This window comes from Tribolium castaneum, chromosome 7, assembly GCF_031307605.1.
Source record: "Tribolium castaneum strain GA2 chromosome 7, icTriCast1.1, whole genome shotgun sequence".
Taxonomy (NCBI): Eukaryota; Metazoa; Arthropoda; class Insecta; order Coleoptera; family Tenebrionidae; genus Tribolium; species Tribolium castaneum.
In genome coordinates this window covers 1,037,017-1,053,989 of record NC_087400.1, presented here as the reverse complement: position 1 = coordinate 1,053,989, position 16,973 = coordinate 1,037,017, and the positions used below count along the sequence as shown (strand labels likewise).

General features: G+C 39.3%; 6 protein-coding genes across 8 annotated transcripts in view; 2 read left to right on the top strand and 4 right to left on the bottom strand.

Moving 5' to 3' along the window:
* Positions 1-369: 369 nt before the first annotated feature.
* Positions 370-1,554, bottom strand: Syx18 (Syntaxin 18). Of its 2 annotated transcripts, none has more exons than XM_964868.5 (2): positions 1,417-1,554; positions 370-1,366 (listed from the first exon to the last, which is right to left on the bottom strand). In XM_964868.5, exon 2 carries the CDS (start codon positions 1,333-1,335, stop codon positions 451-453), a length of 885 nt encoding a protein of 294 aa, XP_969961.1. In that variant the 5' UTR covers positions 1,336-1,366; positions 1,417-1,554; the 3' UTR covers positions 370-450. The 2 variants fall into 2 exon arrangements, with proteins under 2 accessions (XP_969961.1, XP_008198938.1); XM_008200716.3 differs by having other exon boundaries at positions 1,413-1,551.
* Positions 1,549-2,732, top strand: LOC103314485 (zinc finger protein 239). The gene is made up of 3 exons (XM_015984183.2): positions 1,549-1,990; positions 2,036-2,287; positions 2,343-2,732. The coding sequence occupies exons 1-3, from the start codon at positions 1,606-1,608 to the stop codon at positions 2,687-2,689; spliced, it is 984 nt and encodes a 327-aa protein (XP_015839669.1). The 5' UTR covers positions 1,549-1,605; the 3' UTR covers positions 2,690-2,732.
* Positions 2,733-3,198: 466 nt separating this feature from the next.
* Arp1 (Actin-related protein 1) lies at positions 3,199-4,665 on the bottom strand. Its single transcript, XM_015984182.2, has 4 exons — positions 4,524-4,665; positions 4,408-4,472; positions 4,030-4,356; positions 3,199-3,977 (listed from the first exon to the last, which is right to left on the bottom strand). Exons 1-4 carry the CDS (start codon positions 4,569-4,571, stop codon positions 3,287-3,289), a joined length of 1,131 nt encoding a protein of 376 aa, XP_015839668.1. The 5' UTR covers positions 4,572-4,665; the 3' UTR covers positions 3,199-3,286.
* Positions 4,666-5,429: 764 nt separating this feature from the next.
* Positions 5,430-7,722, bottom strand: Cdc16 (Cell division cycle 16). Its single transcript, XM_964666.5, has 7 exons — positions 7,566-7,722; positions 7,214-7,519; positions 7,004-7,166; positions 6,503-6,952; positions 6,058-6,457; positions 5,651-6,009; positions 5,430-5,597 (listed from the first exon to the last, which is right to left on the bottom strand). Exons 1-7 carry the CDS (start codon positions 7,635-7,637, stop codon positions 5,455-5,457), a joined length of 1,893 nt encoding a protein of 630 aa, XP_969759.2. The 5' UTR covers positions 7,638-7,722; the 3' UTR covers positions 5,430-5,454.
* Positions 7,723-10,114: 2,392 nt separating this feature from the next.
* Positions 10,115-14,982, bottom strand: PRAS40 (Proline-rich Akt substrate 40 kDa). The gene is made up of 6 exons (NM_001142695.1): positions 14,822-14,982; positions 14,570-14,743; positions 14,405-14,513; positions 14,172-14,346; positions 11,039-11,174; positions 10,115-10,956 (listed from the first exon to the last, which is right to left on the bottom strand). The coding sequence occupies exons 1-6, from the start codon at positions 14,936-14,938 to the stop codon at positions 10,555-10,557; spliced, it is 1,113 nt and encodes a 370-aa protein (NP_001136167.1). The 5' UTR covers positions 14,939-14,982; the 3' UTR covers positions 10,115-10,554.
* The window catches only part of LOC135266778 (uncharacterized), a 50,839-nt gene continuing 48,676 nt past the window's right edge, over positions 14,811-16,973 (top strand). The window contains exons 1-2 of one of the 2 annotated variants that reach the window (XM_064358040.1): positions 14,811-14,946; positions 15,019-15,284. In XM_064358040.1, the coding sequence (XP_064214110.1) occupies positions 14,907-14,946; positions 15,019-15,284 (306 nt within the window). In that variant the 5' untranslated portion in view covers positions 14,811-14,906. Of the gene's footprint in view, positions 15,285-16,973 lie in introns of both variants that reach the window. The other variant, XM_064358039.1, reaches the window with a different exon arrangement.

Sequence of the window (16,973 nt, the reverse complement as noted above, 5' to 3'; positions counted from 1 at the left end):
ATTGGAAGTTGTGGTAATATTTATTCATGTTTTTAATGAAAAATGGGTTACTCGTGTTATATCAGGGAGTTTACATCAGCTTTCCCGTTATTTGGGTTTCGAAAATTTTTGGTTTCATACCTTTCACTTCAAAAATCAGTAGCTGTGCCATTTTTAAAGATTTTGAAATCGTTTTTTGGGCATTTTACAAAGAAAACAAACCTTTGCTTCAATGAGTTCGAAATTGGAAAAATGTTAAACTCAAAAATTTTTCAAATAGAATGTCCCGAATTTTATAATTCCTTTTCTATCAGCCACAGTTTGCAAACAAACAAATTATTAAGCTTGGGTTTCAGCAATGTTTTATGTATTTTTTTTAATGTAAGAACCTTTTTGGTCGATTTATTCTTTATTGCCGAGTTATACAAAAATATGTTTTTTCTTATAAATAATTTATTTTTTCTAGGTTTGTTAATCGTTATACCAGTCGAGAAACAGCAGCGAAAACGACATAACTAGCAGAAAAAACAGCACCCAGACCCTCAAGCCTGCATTCCTTTGAATCGCTTGTCTGATTTGCTCATTAGCGTCCCGCATGTTACTCGTAGCCCCCACGACGTTGTTTGCAATCCTTTCTATATCCTGTTCCTGTTGCAAGACCTTCTCCGTGAATAATTCCTGAAGTTCGGCAATGTGCACGACTTTGCTTTCCATTTGTTTGACTTCCTCGGACGTTGAGTTGAGCTCATTGTAGAGCATTTCGTTTTCCGACTCAAACATTTGCATTTCTTCAACTGATAGCTGGTCTTCGATATCGACGGGAGGGGGCGATACTGGGGGTACAATCGGGGGTTCCAAACTCCCTTTACTGCCAATTGTCTCCAATTTGGCCACTTTGTGCGTCTCCAAGACACGTTTCACGCGAATTGCCTTCGCCTCGGTGTATATTTTGCTAACTGTCTTTAAGTAGCGCTCGAGTGAGTCGATCACGTTGTGGTAGTGTTCCTCCTTTTGCTTGCTTTTGGGCAGCTTGCAAATTTCTTTTTTATAGTCGCTAATGAGGGAAGTACATGTGGTTACGATTTTCTCAGCTGTTGTGTCTATTTGCTCTCGGTCAACCTCCGTCATGGTTTTATTGGTGGATAAATAGTTTAGTACGTTCAAGTACGCTGCTTTATTCTCTAAGAGGAAGGTTTGGAAGTGCGTTATTTGCTTCACCACTTCTTTAGCAGTCGCCAAATTGGGGTCCTTCGGACCCGACTTCGGGAGCGCCGGTTTGGACTCTTGCAGGCCTAAGGCCTTGTTAGTCGTCCTCACAGTCTTAACACAAGCCTTGAAAAGTATTGTTATGTCCATTTTTGCCCCGAACAAGTGACGTGTACCTAACCTAAAAGCCACAACGTCAAAAAATTTATCAAATCAATCGAACGCACCGACAAATCACACGTTACGGCCGTAGAACGGCTTAATTAATTTAGAAAAGGGGGCACAACTTTCACAAACTCATAAAATACCGTTTTTTAACATTTTTGTGACTGGTCAAGTCGCCCTGTCAGCCACCGCGATTCGTTTTTGTTTACAATTGTTGAACATAACCAAACTTCCAGTCAAGCGTTATTCTGGAAAATGTGTGCGTCGGTAATTGGTGATTTCGTGAAAAACTTGCACTTAATGACCCTCCCGACGCCCCTCTGGGCCGTGCACATTGACCCCAAGGAGCAGTTCCTGGCCGTGTTGCACGTCAAGCCCCACTGTGATAAAGTGGTCATTGATAAGGGGGTGCTCCTGACTTGCGATAGCGGCACTTTAAAGACTTCCGTGTCGTTTCGTGACGAAATTGTGCAACTCCCGAGCTCAGCGTCCAAAATTGAGACAATTTCCGATCTAACAAGTCTCATTTATTCGCTCCATGATGTGCGGTTTTGTCTGAACGCCGATTTGGGGCTCGCCAGGTGTGCGAAATTTGTGCTGGGCGGGGGCGCAGACTTGTGCGAGTTTTGCTCGTTTGAAGGTAGGTTTAGTGGCTGTTTGGTGTTTTAACACTGGGGGTGTTAAGTTTTTAGTGCTGCGAGGGAAGAGCAGTCCCTCTCGTTCATAGATAGCCCCCTTTTGGACAGTGGTGAGGACAAACGTAAGGAAAAACAGTATTTGTGCACAGTGTGTGGCAAGACGTTCAATTGCTCGTCCGGGTTGGAGCACCACATGCTGACACATGCGCCCCCCGATGATAAGCCCTTCAAATGCAAAGTTTGCACTAAAGCCTTTGCCAAGAAATACAACTTGAATGTGCACGCAAGGGTCCATTCCGGTATTTTCTCAAAAAAAGGTCATTATTTTTTATTATAATTTTTTGTTTGTTGTAGGTGAGAGGCCGTATATTTGCAGCCAATGTGGTAAAACTTACTCGACTCGGAGCAACCTCTCGACTCACATAAACAGCACTCACTGTGATGAGAAAAAGCACCATTGCAAGCTCTGCGACATGTCTTTTGTCCACCCAAGAGTGCTGAGGATTCACATGAGGAAACATACAGGGGAGAAGCCCTTCATGTGCCAGGTTTGTGGTAAACTTTTTTCCAAAAATATTCATTTAACGATTCATACGCGGACACATACGGGCGAACGGCCCTATGTGTGTACGAACTGTGGGAAGGGTTTTACAACAACGGGCAATCTTAGTAAGCACAAAAAGATCAGTCATCAAGTGTGAGTAAAATCACACATCAGTTCACAAATAATAAATGTTTTTCGTATGCAATTTTATTATTACACCTAGAACTCTCTGATCATATTTATCCCTCCTGTTTGATGGCTGTAGAAAAAATATTGTGTGCGATACTTACCACCAATTCCCTCGAAAATGCCAATTTTTTTGCAAGTGACAATTTTGTTAATATTTCTGAACTGACGGAACAAAATTTTTGAGTTGTTTGGATAAAGAATATAGAAATTGTTGAGCTAAGTCGGTTAACAATAGCCAAAGTAGCTTTATTTTGAAATAAAATGGTATTTTTTAAGCTTGTCTCGGAACACTCACATTCAGAAATGGCCGAAGTAGGGTAATTTTTAATCGAAAACTTGAATTTAGTGAAAAATCTTTTTACAAAGAAAAGTTTATTACAAAAAGAGAATTATTAAAGCTGCATGTTTTAGTACTAGTCTGTGCTCACTTAAAATTAAAAAAAACTGTATAAAAAAGAGACAAGTACTGACACAGTATAAAGCTTAAATATTTATATTTCATATTAAATATAATTATAAATTAACGAATCGTTTGTTGCCACTTAAGCTTTAACTGAAAAATCCCCTAAAACGTTTTCCTATGTACCGCCCTCTGCCCCTCCTCATCGAACTCTCTTTTCGACACAACCATCTTCTTGAACGTATCTAACGACGCCAGAATGGACCCCCCGATCCACGTCGAATACAGCCGTTCCTGCGGTGCGGAAATTTTAATCTGCACGTCTTTCGGCGACAATTTCTTTATTTCGGACAACAACCGATCACCAAACCCTTTAAACAACGTGGAACCGCCTGACAGCACAATATTCTTGAAGAGGACCTTGCGCAAGTCCAGGTCCGACTTCTGAATGGCGTACACCAGCACCTCGTGCAGGCCTTCGCACTCCTCGCCGATGAGGTCCGGCCTGAAGAGGACTTCGGGGGCGCGGAAGCGCGCCGGCCCGATTTGGATGACGTTGCCGTCGGGCAGCGTGTAGTTGATGTGTTCGGTGTCGACGGTCTCCTCTTTGAGGGGGTTGTTGGCCAGGTAGCAGGCCTTTTCTTTGATCGTTCGAACGGTTTCGAATTCGGCCGTCGTTCGGAAATTGATGCCTTCTTTGCGGAGGAGGAGGCGCAAGTAGCGCGAGACGTCGCGCCCGGCGATGTCCACGCGCATTATACTGTGAGGCATGGCGAAGCCTTCATAGATGGGCACTGCGTGCGTCACGCCGTCGCCTGCGTCCAGGACTACGCCCGTAGTCCGGCCAGTCGAATATCTGGAAGTTTTATGGCACTCCTTCGTCGTGCTCCAAAACAGTTAATACTTACAAACTAAGCACAGCCTGCATGGAGATGAACAACGCCGGCACGTTAAACGACTCGAAGAGAATCTCGGCGGCCTTTTCGCGATTCGGTCGCGGATTTAAAGGCGCTTCCGTTAAAAGTACCGGATGTTCCTCGGAAAAAATTGATAACTGGTCTTTGCTGTAAATATACGTCCAGATTTTCTCCATGTCGTTCCAATCCGTCACAATGCCGTGCTCCATTGGATACTTAATCGCCAATAAACCGCGATGCTCCTCCGCTTTGGGGCCTATGAACACGTCGCCTTCCAAGGCGCCTGCCATCACTCGTACGTGCTTTGGCCGGCCGATACTGCAACAAACGTGTGACCTGGTGCCCCCCCAATCATTCAAAAACACTCACTAATTTGGAAATCTACATTTGGGGATCTGGTCACCTGCGAAACCCGCTTTGATCACCCCGGAGCCCTGGTGCGAAAAAAACAATTAGTGGCGCGGTTTTGCCAGATGGGTACCTACATTGTCTATGACCACGGGCTGGTTGACGATAACATCGTACGTTTCCATTTTTTTGATTTATTTATTGTTCCGCATACACGCCTTTTGATGACAGGAGAAACGTCAACCCGTCAACTGTCACCGAACTCTCACGAAAATCCCTAAATAAATTCGGAAGTAAAATTACCGTTGGGGGCGCCACTGAGGTAGATCGAAAACAGTAACCATAAATGGCGGGAAAATGTTTATTGGGATATTTTGAGCGATGTACAAATTTTGGGGCTTCACAATTATTACATTGCCTACGCGGAATGATTATTGCATCTTTGATGCAAGAAACTTATGTTGACAAATGAGAGATGACGAGGAAAACACGAATAACGAATGACTTTTTGGTTCACTTTCTTTATTGGAAAATTGTTACAAAGACACTGAAAAGCCTACCTTTTGGCATAATTTACGTTTAAATGTATCAGCAGATGTTAATCTTTATTGTAGTTTTGTAGATTTACCGCAGCATTTCATGATTTTTTCAGTGGAAAATTCTAACCAAAAATTCATAACACTTCACTAATTTATTGGTTTCTTGAGCCAAACTTTGTGTTCGCTGTGATCCATTACTTATAATCATTAATTAGACAACTGTTTGATAACACTTTGTAATCAAAATTTAAATATTTTTCACTTTTTATCCACTTTCAAGTTCTAACAATAAACACTTTATACCACGAAAAACTACAGAACCAAAGTCAACGCTAGTATTTACCACCACGTACTTTTAAAGTAATTCTTTCTATTGTAAGTAATTAACACTATGGACGCAAAATTGTTGAACAATTCATTAAATGTCAGTTAAATGTGGCATTACGAAAATTTCTTTACTGTTTTCGACATCACCAGAGGGCGTCTAGTTAATTTAATTTCCGAAAATGAAACAACTTTATTTCCAAGTTTATTCTTTATTAATGCTAGCGTCCGCCATGTCCACCTCTATGCTCATACTCATCTCGCTGGGGGCGATCGATGTCGTTTCATTATCTTGCGACGTTTCGCCCTTTATCGGTAAATCAAACATTGGTATTGTGTCTGGAGCGCCTGTAAAAAAGTTCACTCCATGTGTGTGTTACGCACGCTTTGGGTGTTTTTACCCGGATATGCGGGTTTTTCCTCGGCCAATTGCTCGATAACGTAGTTCAACATCGTGGTACAGAACGAGTCATCAATTCGGAGCCCTAGGGCTTTATGGAACCAATCAACCGCCTCCTCCGTGTGCCCCATGAGGGCGTGGACGAAGGCAATGGCCGAGTAAGTGCTCGCCGATTGGGGCGCTAGCAACAGTGCCTGGTGGTGAAAATCCAAGGCTTCCTCATACTTTTTCAATTTGCGACAAGTGTGCCCCAAATTATTCAGTAAACCGTGCCACCGTTTCGGGATAATGTCGGGGTTTGATTTGACTTTTCGAATGCGGGCCAAGGCGTCCTTAAAGTGTTTTTCCGCACCTTTGAAACTAGAAATGAATGGTTTAACAAACAGCCAGTGGCAGTGAAAATTTTACTTTAAGTTTTGGAAGGCAATCACGCCCATTTCGTGCATGACGAAGGGGTCGTCCGGCGCGATATTTTGCGCTTGTTTGAAGAACTTTTCGGCAAGTCTCACGTTGTTGGTGAGGCCGCATTCGAGTCCGATGTAAAGTAGGGGTAAGTGGCAGCCTTTCATCAACTGCGAGGCTTTGAAATAGGCGGCCATTGCCTGGTCGTGTTCGTTTTCGATGGCGAAAGAGTGGCCGTATGCGAGCCAGGCGGGGCCGAACAAACGATCGAGACAGGTGGCTTTGGAGAGGTAACGGCGGGCGCAGTCGTTTTTGCCGATTATGTAGTAGTAGCAACCGACAGCGAACCAGGAGATTGCCAGGCTGGGGTAGAGGTCCACCAGGTTGTGGGCCAGGGAGAAGAGTTCTGGAAGAACAATTTTTGATCTGGAATTTGAAATAATTCCCTTACTATTGCTGAGCTTCAGTTCCACTTGGCACGAAATATGGACCGGCAGACAGCCACTGTGATAGGGGTCCTCCCTCAGAATCGCCTCAGTCAACTCACTACACTGCTGGTAGTCGCAGTTGTAGTACAGTCGTTCGGCTTCAGCCACTTGCATATCTAGACTTTCTTTCAGTTTTGCTAAAACCGGCCTTTCGGCAATTTCCTCATTTTGCATCAGATTTTTGTCGTTATTTCTGGCCACATTGGGTGTGCTTATCAACGTAGGGGCATTGGGCGTGGTAGGCAATGAGGGTATACTGCTTGAAATCAACTCAGAAGGGGCCCTGTTTGTTATTCTCACCCCAACTGGAGTGTGGTACTTCTTTAATTTACTTTCATAGAGAGTGAGCAGTATTTCAGCCTCGTCGCTGTTACACTGTTGCATGACTGGAAGCGAGTTAATTAATTCTTGTTCTAAAAAACAATTTGGTTAAACTCGCGACTACAAAAAATAAATTATTAAACCTTCACTAGCTGTGAGCATTTGGTACTTAATCAAAGAATCAAACGCTTCAAAACAGTAAACATCGTATTGTAGTGCTTGTTTGTAGCAATCAGCAGCCAGGCCTCTATTATCCATGCTTTCAAACGCCCGGCCTTTCAGTAAAAAAACGGTCGAGAAAACTTGCTAAAACCCTCAAATAACGTAAAGATAACCATGCACAATATACGTACATTTTTGGGAGTCTCGTCAAACAGCAAAGTCTCAACGTTCGCCTCATTTTGCGTGCTAAAGTCGAAATCGATCGAATTTAACACCTGGAGGGCTTCATTAAATTCGTTGGCCTCCAAAAGACACCTGGCTGTTAGACAGTTGCACAGAATGTAACTCTTATCCAAGCTTTTTGAACGCAATAAATGGGAAGCCCTGTGGTACTGCTTTAGCATAAACATGCACTGGGCTAGCCAGTACACATCGCGGGGGTTCCCCGTCAAAGTTACTACTTTATCGGCCCAAAATAACGCCGATTCGTACACATGCTGCAATTTTTTTTATTTTTTATTTTTTCAAATTTACGGTTTTTACCAGATCGAGGTATGTTTTCACTAATTTGCGATAAGTGTCCACGTTTTCGGTCACTGAATTTGTTGTTTTCATAGCTTGGATCGGTTTTGTTTGACGGTTAAAAGCTGAGAGGGAAAGCGAGGTTAGGCTGTTTTGCTAGCTAATGTGTAAATGAGCGAAAGAAAATAATGTGGGAAAATAAAACAATTTTTTGGTGATGTTTAGTGAAATAAATACTGCCGTTTGAGTACACAATGTGAAATGCCCTCGCCTATCACTTTGCCAGGCTGTGATTTTTTTTTTTTTCAAAAAAATATTTGGGTTTAGAACTTTTCGTAGTTATTTCCTTAGAATTAAGTGTTACTAACGTAGAATGACCGGCGGGATCCAAATTTGCAAGAATCAAGTCGCTAGGACTAACCGTTCGGAAAATATCGGCAAAAATTTAGCCTTGTCAAAATTTATCGAAACCAAATAGTCTTCATTATTTTCCATCTCTTCGGGACTATGTCCTTAGAATTGAGTGTTTCTAACGTAGAATGATCGGCGGAATCCAAATCTGCAAGAATCAAGTCGCTACGACTAACCGTTCGGAAAATATCGGCAAAAATTTAGCCTTGTCAAAATTTGTAGAAACCAAATAGTCTTCATTATTTTCCATCTCTTCGGGACTATGTCCTTAGAATTGAGTGTTTCTAACGTAGAATGACCGGCGGAATCCAAATTTGCAAGAATCAAGTCGCTAGGACTAACCGTTCGGAAAATATCGGCAAAAATTTAGCCTTGTCAAAATTTGTAGAAACCAAATAGTCTTCATTATTTTCCATCTCTTCGGGACTATGTCCTTAGAATTGAGTGTTTCTAACGTAGAATGACCGGCGGAATCCAAATTTGCAAGAATCAAGTCGCTAGGACTAACCGTTCGGAAAATATCGGCAAAAATTTAGCCTTGTCAAAATTTATGGAAACCAAATAGTCTTCATTATTTTCCTTCTATTCGGGACTATGTCCTTAGAATTGAGTGTTTCTAACGTAGAATGACCGGCGGAATCCAAATTTGCAAGAATCAAGTCGCTACGACTAACCGTTTGGAAAATATCGGCAAAAATTTAGTCTTGTCAAAATTTGTAGAAACCAAATAGTCTTCATTATTTTCCAAATATTCGGGGTCATGTCCTTAGAATTGAGTGTTTCTAACGTAGAATGACCGGCGGAATCCAAATTTGCAAGAATCAAGTCGCTACGACTAACCGTTCGGAAAATATCGGCAAAAATTTAGCCTTGTCAAAATTTATCGAAACCAAATTTTCTTCATAATTTTCCAAATATTCGGGGTCATGTCCTTAGAATTGAGTGTTTCTAACGTAGAATGACCGGCGGAATCCAAATTTGCAAGAATCAAGTCGCTACGACTAACCGTTCGGAAAATATCGGCAAAAAATTAGCCTTGTCAAAAGTTATAGAAACCAAATAGTCTTCATTATTTTCCAACTATTCGGGACTATGTCCTTAGAATTGAGTGTTTCTAACGTAGAATGACCGGCGGAATCCAAATTTGCAAGAATCAAGTCGCTACGACTAACCGTTCGGAAAATATCGGCAAAAATTTAGCCTTGTCAAAAGTTATAGAAACCAAATAGTCTTTATTATTTTCCAATTATTCGGGACTATGTCCTTAGAATTGAGTGTTTCTAACGTAGAATGACCGGCGGAATCCAAATCTGCAAGAATCAAGTCGCTACGACTAACCGTTCGGAAAATATCGGCAAAAATTTAGCCTTGTCAAAATTTATCGAAACCAAATAGTCTTCATTATTTTCGTTCTATTCGGGACTATGTCCTTAGAATTGAGTGTTTCTAACGTAGAATGACCTGCGGAATCCAAATTTGCAAGAATCAAGTCGCTACGACTAACCGTTCGGAAAATATCGGCAAAAATTTAGCCTTGTCAAAAGTTATAGAAACCAAATAGTCTTCATTATTTTCCAACTATTCGGGACTATGTCCTTAGAATTGAGTGTTTCTAACGTAGAATGACCGGCGGAATCCAAATCTGCAAGAATCAAGTCGCTACGACTAACCGTTCTAAAGATATCGGCAAAAATTTAGCCTTGTCAAAATTTATTGAAACCAAACAGTCTTCATTATTTTCCTTCTATTCGGGACTATGTCCTTAGAATTGAGTGTTTCTAACGTAAAATAACCGGCGGAATCCAAATTTGCAAAAATCAAGTCGTTAGGACTAACCGTTCGGAAAATATCGGCAAAAATTTAGCCTTGTCAAAATTTGTAGAAACCAAATAGTCTTCATTATTTTCTTTCTATTGGGATCATGTCCTTAGAATTGAGTGTTTCTAACGTAGAATGACCGGCGGAATCCAAATTTGCAAGAATCAAGTCGCTACGACTAACCGTTCGGAAAATATCGGCATAAATTTAAATTTTTTTTCCTTTTAATAAAAATAAAGGTACAACTGTTCTAAAAATATTTTGCTGTGTCCATACTTTTTTTTAGATGGTTGAAAAAATCCAGAACAGTTCATTTCATGTCATATATTTGCTTATTCACAATTCTTAACTATTAAAAATAATTTACAAACTATAAGTTGTACATAGGTTTTCAATCGTTTGTTTCCATAATGCATCTCAACAAACTTAAAAAAGAAATGGCAAACTTTAAAAAGTAAAAAATGTAACGACTAAAAATATCAGATCATTGACACTTTGATGTCATTTTAACGTAACACAGTAACAAAAAAATTGCCAACGTAACTTAAAACGGGCCATCATTGCTTGTTGCCAACCTCACACAAGCCCCCTTATTACCCCAATAAGCAACAGCCTCGTCTCAGCTGCCTTCCACTGGCCTTGAAAACAGTTCGAGGAACTCTGTAGAAAAATAATTTCGATCACAATCCTCATTCACAACACAAAACAATTGCGACGACTAGCGTGTCACATGACCTCCCAATAAGCGACGCTACAGGAAGAGATAACCGGAAGTTAAATATTAAATGTAGGTGTATCTCGGTTTGGGTAAATCCCCGAAAACCGGATCACCGTGCACACTTTTCGCCAGCGCCTTAATACTGGCCGCTATGTCCGTATTGGCTTCGACAGGTGGCGCTTCGTCCACGTCTTCGAAACTCCGGTTTCGGGTCTGTGCCAGAAAGGCCGGAATCGTCATCGGGAGGGACTTGGCAATGCCGGTGTTTGTGCCACGTTTCGGGATTTTAACGCCGTCTTCACGGATCATCGCCTCGTCCAGGTCGCTTTCGTCGACTTCGGACGCGGTGCCCGAGTGGTTGTCGTCGGTGCCGTCGAACTCGAACAGGCCTTCGGTGTCGAACGAGTTCACCTGGTTCAGGGGGCAGCTCTTCTGGCGCTTGGGCGTGTGCCGCGGGGCGCTCGGCTGGAAATTAAACCAAATAACAATTAATCATTTTTTTAAATTTTTATTTCTTACTTATGATAGCGTTATGAAAAATACTTACGGTGGTGTTCGATGTGGGTTTGACGCTTCCGGCCGCTAGAGGTTCGTTCAGTCTCGATGGCATCCCCTGCGGATTGGACATGCCCGTGTTTGTACTTGCAGGTTTCGTTTGTTGTGACGATTTATTTAAAATAATTCTGAAACAATTCAATAAACGAGTTGAACGAAACCGATTGATAAGACTGCGATTTGTGTGGTTTTGAATAGCTTTTTATTTTATATTTAGCATACGATAACGATATCTTGTTAGAAAAATTATAACAACTACATAAACAATACGTCAACATTATCTCAATATACAAACTCTGGAAGAAATTGGACGGAAAATCGAATTAAAAGAAATCCCTTACCACAGACACACGTACTTTTCGAGTGATCTGTTACGTGACTGCTTAAAAAACAATAGTTTGCAATAAAAATCGAATCAACAAATTTAATTGCTTTATAATTTTCGCATTAACAAGATATGTTTTTTAAAGTCAAATGCTGCTTGAAAAACACTACTTGTTCCGCATTTAAATAATTGTGTTACATTTAAATTTCGACCTTCGGCCAGCGATAGGATTATTTTCCCGTTTATTATTTTTAAAGAAAATTCGAATATGACTCATCGACACGCCTCCACTGAGGTGTTGTGTTTACCTGACACCCACAATATCAACTGTAAAAAATCAGCTAATTACAACGGAAGCAAAACACAAACAGATAATTGATAATTAATTTTTTAGTATTCTTATATTATTTGAACTCAGGTCAGCAAACTGTCACAGGGGGCCCTCTAAACACTATCTTTTGTTTAATTGAAAACATTACGTTAGAATTAATCAAAAAGTAAACTTTAGACATTATTTCCGTTCAGTAAATTTCCCAAATTTGTTGTAAAACTTTCCGTTGCCGGATTAAACTGGTTATTATTTAATTATCTAAATCACTATCACCGGGATGATCACATATCTCGATTACTTCGGCGAAAAAATTGGTATTTTCCACGAATTGACAGACTTTTTTAATGCAACATTGTAACAATAAAAAGATTACTAATGGATAGAGTTATAATTATGACTAACACACACTTAAGTCTATAAAAAACGACGATGCAGACAGTCAAAGTTGAATTATTGTTTACGTATTTTATAAAATTGGTTACAAAGTCTCAAAATTTACGACCAAAAACAATTTCAAAAACATGAAAGTTATAGCTGTTTTGTGAAAAAATACTTTTCGTGAATAAAGTTATTAGTAAAAAACTATCACAACTTTCTTTATTATTACTAAACTTGTTATCAAACAATAAACAATGCCGATTTTTTTAATTATAATATTAATAATAGTGTAGGAGTTGATACAAAAAAATTAATCATACTTTCATTAAAGCGTCTGGAGCAAAGGTCTACAGACTAATTATTTTCGTCTCACTATAATAATTAGTAATTTTTTTAAATTTTACTAAATTTTGCATTTGTCCCCAATTTGCTCGAAAACTATTAGTCGGAGAACAATAATTTTTTTTGAAAAAAATAGATATTTTAAAGAGCTTTCCAACGATAATACACTTCATGGAGTTATCTCTAATAGTTCCGGAGCTATTCATCGAGAAATGTTCCGGGTACCCAAAATCGACAAAAACTGCGACAAAAATTGAAAAAATCAAACATCAAAAATTCGAACATATGGACTTTTTGTGGACTTTTAACAACTTTTGTGGGTTGTTAAGACATGCAGAAGTCCATAAAAATTTACTGGAGTGAGTTAAAAAAAAATTTTTACCTCTTTGAAGGTAAGTGTAATTTTACTCAGGAAATTTTAGCAAAAAAATTTAAAATTTTAAATCTCGTGAAAAGCTGGTGTAATACAGAAAATGAGCCGCTGAATTCAATGAAACAAACCGCATTACTCTAAGACTTTTAGTTTTCGAGTTATGAATTTTTTTGTTGAATAAAACTGTTCACCATAAATACCACTATGCTAAATTTAGGCAAAAAATTTTAAATTTTTTATTCTTGTGAAAAATTGATACATTATGTAAAATGAGCCGTGGAATTCAGTCGAACAAACCGCATTGCTCTACGATTTTTAGTTTTTTTTTTATGAATTTTTTTAGTGAAAAACTTTGATCGCCTCTGTAGCCGGAACCGTTGCCCGGAGCGGCTCCGGGTTTGGACGAAAAAATAGAGAAAAATAAGCGCTATCAGATGGATTTTTGTTCGTTGCTCTAAGTCTTACAGTTTCCGAGAAAAACGCAAAAAAAGGTTTTCACTTTTTTTCAATTTTCAACCGCCAATTACGGCGAAACTATTAAAGTTATCGAGAAACGGAAAAATCGAGGACAACCGGCATAAAAAACTACAAAATGGCATAGGACTGAAGGCGATATCTCGCAAAAAATTTCTCAATTTTCAAACGCCGATTACGGCCAAACTAAAAGAGTTAGGAGAAAATGCTTTTTTAGATCGGAAAGAGCACATCAAAATCTATAAGATAGAATCGGTTTTATTTGATTTAGAGACACTTTAAAAATTGACCGATTTTAAGGGGGGGGTGTTAACTTTTTTTTATTTTCTCATTTCTGGCTAAACTATTCGAAAAAGTGGAACTATTTTGATCCATTCCTATGCAAAATGATCCGGGGAATCGATTGGCATCGAGAAAATTGCCAAATTCCCAATAGTTTTTAGTTATGAATTTTTAAAAATTTTACCAAATTTTGCATTTGTCTCCAATTTGCTCGAAAACTATTAGTCGGAGAACAATAATTTTTTCTGTAGAAAATAGATAATTTAAAGAGCTTTCCAACGATAATACACTTTATGGGGTTATCACTAATAGTTCCGGAGCTATTGCTCGAGAAATGTTCCGGGTACCGAAAATCGACAAAAATTGCGACGAAAATTGAAAAAGTCAAACATCAAAAAATCAAATGGACTTTCATTAAAGCGTCTGGAGCAAAGGTCTAGAGACTAATTATTTTCGTCTCACTATAATAATTCGCCCATTACATATTTAACTTTGCGATTTTTTTCATTTTACTTTGCTGTGTAAAATACACTCAAATTTCTAAAAGTAGGCGGCGCTATGTGCTGTCAATTGTTCGTTGTCACACAGCCACCTTGGCGAAAACTGGTCCAATTTCTTACTTTGTTAAAATTTGTTGTTCTCTAAAGGCCCTCTCTCTCAGTTCGTTAAGTTTCCTGTACTGTTCGTCACTAAATTGTCTTATCCTGTCTTCAACAGCGATTGCCTCATTCTTCAGGGCTTCAGCAGCGATTTGTTTCAGCCCCCGAATGACATTTTCAACGTCGTTTGGCAAATCTGGACAAGAGAATGACCTGCAGAAGTGGTGATTTTTGGTGAAAACTGTAAAACTTACATGAATTTCCCGTGAAATCGTCGTCAACAATTTCGTCAGAATTGACGAGGATCTTGAACAGCTTGGAGAAGGCTTCGCTGTTCTGTAACTTGTTCACAGTCTGCTCGGTCTGCAAACGCAACTGTTTTTTTACGCAAAAAGTGCCTCGAGACCGCGCCAACTTACGAAAAGCTTCGAGTTGACGAGAACACAGGAAGCACCCTTTTCTCGATGTACTGCATGCGAATGAACATCACAATTAATACAACAATGAATAGCCCAAGCGCCTACATTTCTAGTTTCAATCAACCCTGAGTGGGATTTATTAATATTAATTAATTTGCCGACTTGCTGAATGTCCTATAAAAATAACGATTAAGTTAAGTTGGCGACGCTTTGCGTGAACTGTCAATGATCGTCGATTGTCTCCACTTTTACCTGTTTGAAGAAGCTGTCTTGCACCTCCTCCGGAGACAACTCCAACGTTTCGGGGGTGACTTTCTGCAAGTCGCCTTCAGTTTCGATGATCACGTTGAGACAATGGCACGACAACATTTTTTTCGGTAAGAAATATTTACACAAGACCACTACGATCGCAAGACGCAAAACAATCCCAACTCGCGATTTATCTACAGCTGTTGATGAGGACCAGCAGCCCGGTCTTTGTTTACGGAAATTACGTAACGGGGGCAAAGTGGTGGACACGAGGCGAATCACAAGACGACAGAAGGCAACACCGGTGCTGGAAATTCACGGGAAATTGGGCAAAGTTGAGGGAACAAGGACTGGGAAGACGAGACACAAAGGACGATGGATGTGCATAGAGACCAGCAGCAACGACATGCGAATTTCGATGAGAGAGGGGAGCGGATGCGTGGTGGGGACGGCGCGGGATTTAAAGGTAGGATGCCAATTTTTATTTGACTGCTAGTTTTCACGCTGCATGTGTATTATAAGTGCCTTGACCGGTGAATTCATTGGAACAAACCGCATTGCTCTACGATTTTTAGTTTTTGAGTTATGAATTTTTTTTGTGGAAAACTTTAATCGCCTCTGCAGCCCGAACCGTTGCCCGGAGCGGCTCCAGGTTTGGACTAAAAAATAGATAAAAATAAGCGCTATCAGATGGTTTTTTGTTCGTTGCTCTAAGTTTTAAAGTTTCCGAGAAAAACGCAAAAAAAGGTTTCCATTTTCAACTTTTAAACCCCAATTCCGGCCAAACTAAAGGAGCTAGGAGAAAACGCTTTTTTCCATCGTAAAGAGCACATCAAAATCTATAAGATAGGATCGGTTTTATTTGATTTTGAGACATTTTAAAAATTGACCGATGTTAAGGGTGTTAACTTTTTTTTAATTTTTTTTATTATCTCATTTACGGCTAAACTATTCTAAAAAGTGGAACTATTTTGATTCATGCGTATGCAAAATGATCCGGGGAATCGATTGGCATCAAGAAAATTGCCAAATTCCCAATAGTTTTTTAGTTATGAATTTTTTAAAATTTTACCAATTTTTGCATTTGTCTCCAATTTGCTCGAAAACTATTAGTCGGAGAACAATAATTTTTTTTGAAAACAATAGGTAATTTAAAGAGCTTTCCAACGATAATACACTTCATGGGGTTATATCTAATAGTTCCGGAGGTATTGCTCGATAAATGTTCCGGGTACCGAAAATCGACAAAATCTGCGACGAAAATTGAAAAAATCAAACGTCAAAAAATCGAACATATGGACTTTTTGTGGACTTTTAACAACTTTTGTGGGTTGTTAAGACATGTAGAAGTCCATAAAAATTTACTAGAGTGAGTTAAAAAAAAATTTTTTTTTCACCTCTTTGAAGGTACAAGTGTATTACTCAGGAAATTTGAGCAAAAAAATCGAAAATTTTAAATTGCGTGAAAAGTTGGTATAATACAGAAAATGAGCCGCTGAATTCAATGGAACAAACCGCATTGCTCTACGACTTTTAGTTTTCGAGTTATGAATTTTTTTAATGAATAAAATTTTTCACTATGACAAATGGCTACCCTAAATTTAGGCAAAAATTTTTAAATTTTTAATTCTTGTGAAAAATTGATATATTATGTAAAATGAGCCGTAGAATTCAACCGAACAAACCGCATTGCTCTATGACTTTTAGTTTTTTTTTATGAATTTTTTTAGTGAAAAACTTTGATCGCCTCTGTAGCCGGAACCGTTGCCCGGAGCGGCTCCGGGTTTGGTCGAAAAAATAGATAAAATTAAGCGCTATCAGATGTTTTTTTGTTCGTTGCTCTAAGTCTTACAGTTTCCGAGAAAAACGCAAAAAAAGGTTTCCATTTTCACTTTTTTTCAATTTTCAATCGCCAATTACGGCGAAACTATTAGAGTTATCGAGAAACGGAAAAATGGGGGACAACCGGAATAAAAAACTCTACAAAATGGCATAGGACTCAAGGCGATATCTCGCAAAAAATTTTTCAATTTTCAAACGCCGATTACGGCCAAACTAAAAGAGCTAGGAGAAAATGCTTTTTTAGATCGGAAAGAGCACATCAAAATCTATAAGATAGAATCGGTTTTATTTGATTTAGAGACACTTTAAAAAT